This window comes from Ylistrum balloti, unplaced genomic scaffold (assembly GCF_031769215.1).
Source record: "Ylistrum balloti isolate Yb309-2 unplaced genomic scaffold, AGI_CSIRO_Ybal_v1 Utg369908, whole genome shotgun sequence".
Taxonomy (NCBI): Eukaryota; Metazoa; Mollusca; class Bivalvia; order Pectinida; family Pectinidae; genus Ylistrum; species Ylistrum balloti.
In genome coordinates, this window is record NW_026782032.1 from 200,554 (window position 1) to 202,395 (window position 1,842).

At 39.6% G+C, this 1,842-nt stretch overlaps 1 protein-coding gene across 1 annotated transcript; it reads left to right on the forward strand.

Annotated features, from left to right (window-relative positions):
* Positions 1 to 399: 399 nt before the first annotated feature.
* LOC132546707 (neuronal acetylcholine receptor subunit alpha-7-like) lies at positions 400 to 1,608 on the forward strand. The gene has a single exon (XM_060210423.1). It carries the CDS (start codon positions 400 to 402, stop codon positions 1,606 to 1,608), a length of 1,209 nt encoding a protein of 402 aa, XP_060066406.1.
* Positions 1,609 to 1,842: the final 234 nt, after the last annotated feature.

The window sequence follows — 1,842 nt, forward strand, 5'->3', positions numbered from 1 at the left end:
TGTATTAGCGAGGACCGTCGATAATTATAAGCTCAAAAAGATCAAAATACTTCGCTCACAAAGAAAGGCTTTTAGTGGTCATATTCATTGCCGAACATTTCTGAAATAAAACGTCACGTGAACAAATATTATATATTTGTTAGACAAACATATTCCCGATAAAGACATACATGTTAATAAAACTAACAATGGCTACTTCCGTTATTTCTCTGTTTTTTACCGATCGGCAAATTGATTTATTGTTCCGCCTACATAGGGACGAAACTGTTGAAATATCAGGTATAACTGGCAGAGAGTATCATCCGTCCTAAAGCTGCAGGTGGTGTGACTTCCCATTGTACAATACATCAGTCGTAAAGTTGTTTATCCAGGTGTCTCGGTGCTACATAAGAATACGTTATGGGTGATTGGTGTCTTCTGCTCTTTGTCTTGGCGGGAACGTGTGTATCAAACATCCATAGTTCATCAGAAAAACAACTCCTAAATGACCTGTTTCTTACTTATGACAACAGAGCTCTACCTGTTCTCAACAGAAGTCATGCTGTTCACGTTAAACTGGCATTTTATCTCGACACCATTCGAGATCTTGACGAGAAAAACCAAGTGTTGACACTGAAAGGATACTTTATGCTTGCCTGGACTGACCAGTTCCTCGTATGGAACGCGACACAGTATGATAACATTGCATTAACCACGGTACGGTTAAAAGATATCTGGCTTCCTGATATCGGAATTTACAACAGCATAAACTCCTTCGAAACTATATTAGACAGTGAATCTAACATTGGAGTTCCTTCTAACGGTAACTTAGCTTTAGCGCCAGGTAAGGACTTTTCTATACTCTGTGAGGTTTCTGTTTGGAATTACCCATTTGATACTCAGGCGTGTGTGATGAGGGTGGGCCCTAAGTTCACGCATAATTCAATGCAAACAATCACACAATTGTCTGATAAAATGGATTTCTCATTCATGCGTGAAAACTCGGAATGGAAAATAATTTCTTCCGGAATCAAATGTTACGTGTTAAGAACCTCTCCAATGTGTGTGCTTAATGTGACGATTCAGAGAAGATCTGAACACTTTATACTACATTTGGTGACACCGGTCATACTGCTGTCAATCATGAACCCTATGACTTTCCTTATTCCCCCTTTGTCCGGCGAGCGTCTGTCATTTGGAATGGCGTTGTTCCTCAGTTTTTCATTCTTTATTAGCTCAATTTTGGATGATCTACCGGTGGCTCTCAACGAAACCTGCTATTTTACATTATTCGTACAATGCATATTTTGTCTTGGTGGTGTGCAGTGTTGTATAAGTTGTGTGATTACGCGGCTAAGTTTTAGGTCTTGTGATCACCAAGTCCCTCATTGGATACTTCGAGTACTTTGTATATCATGGGACGTGTCAAAACGGACTCAGGACAGAAAAAATGACGATGTAAAGCCGTGTGTGACAAATGACGTCAGAAATGACGTCATAGTTGAAGGTCGCATCAAAGCCTTTACCTGGACAGAGGTGATGCTGAAGCTAGACCTCGTGATGTTTATAGTGTTTAATGTCCTCACATTTGTTACCATCACAACGGTACTCATTATGATTGTACCATAGGATAATACCTGTTTAGACATGTAACTCAAGCACACCCATGAATATTTCTCTGTACTTAATTGCTCACTTTAGCAAAATATGAAATACTTTTCTAATTACACAAAGCATGGAAACCCACCTTTCAAACACAGAGGCATACCGTAAGGGATGTCTTGATCTCCAATCACCATGTTCAGTGGTACCTAATTTTATTCTTTCGTAAACAATTGCAGGGCTTTCTACTCCAGCTGCAAG

Bases quoted from the DNA above. Each gene is read 5' to 3' on its own strand.
- LOC132546707 (XM_060210423.1), top strand. From the start codon at position 400: ATGGGTGATTGGTGTCTTCTGCTCTTTGTCTTGGCGGGAACGTGTGTA.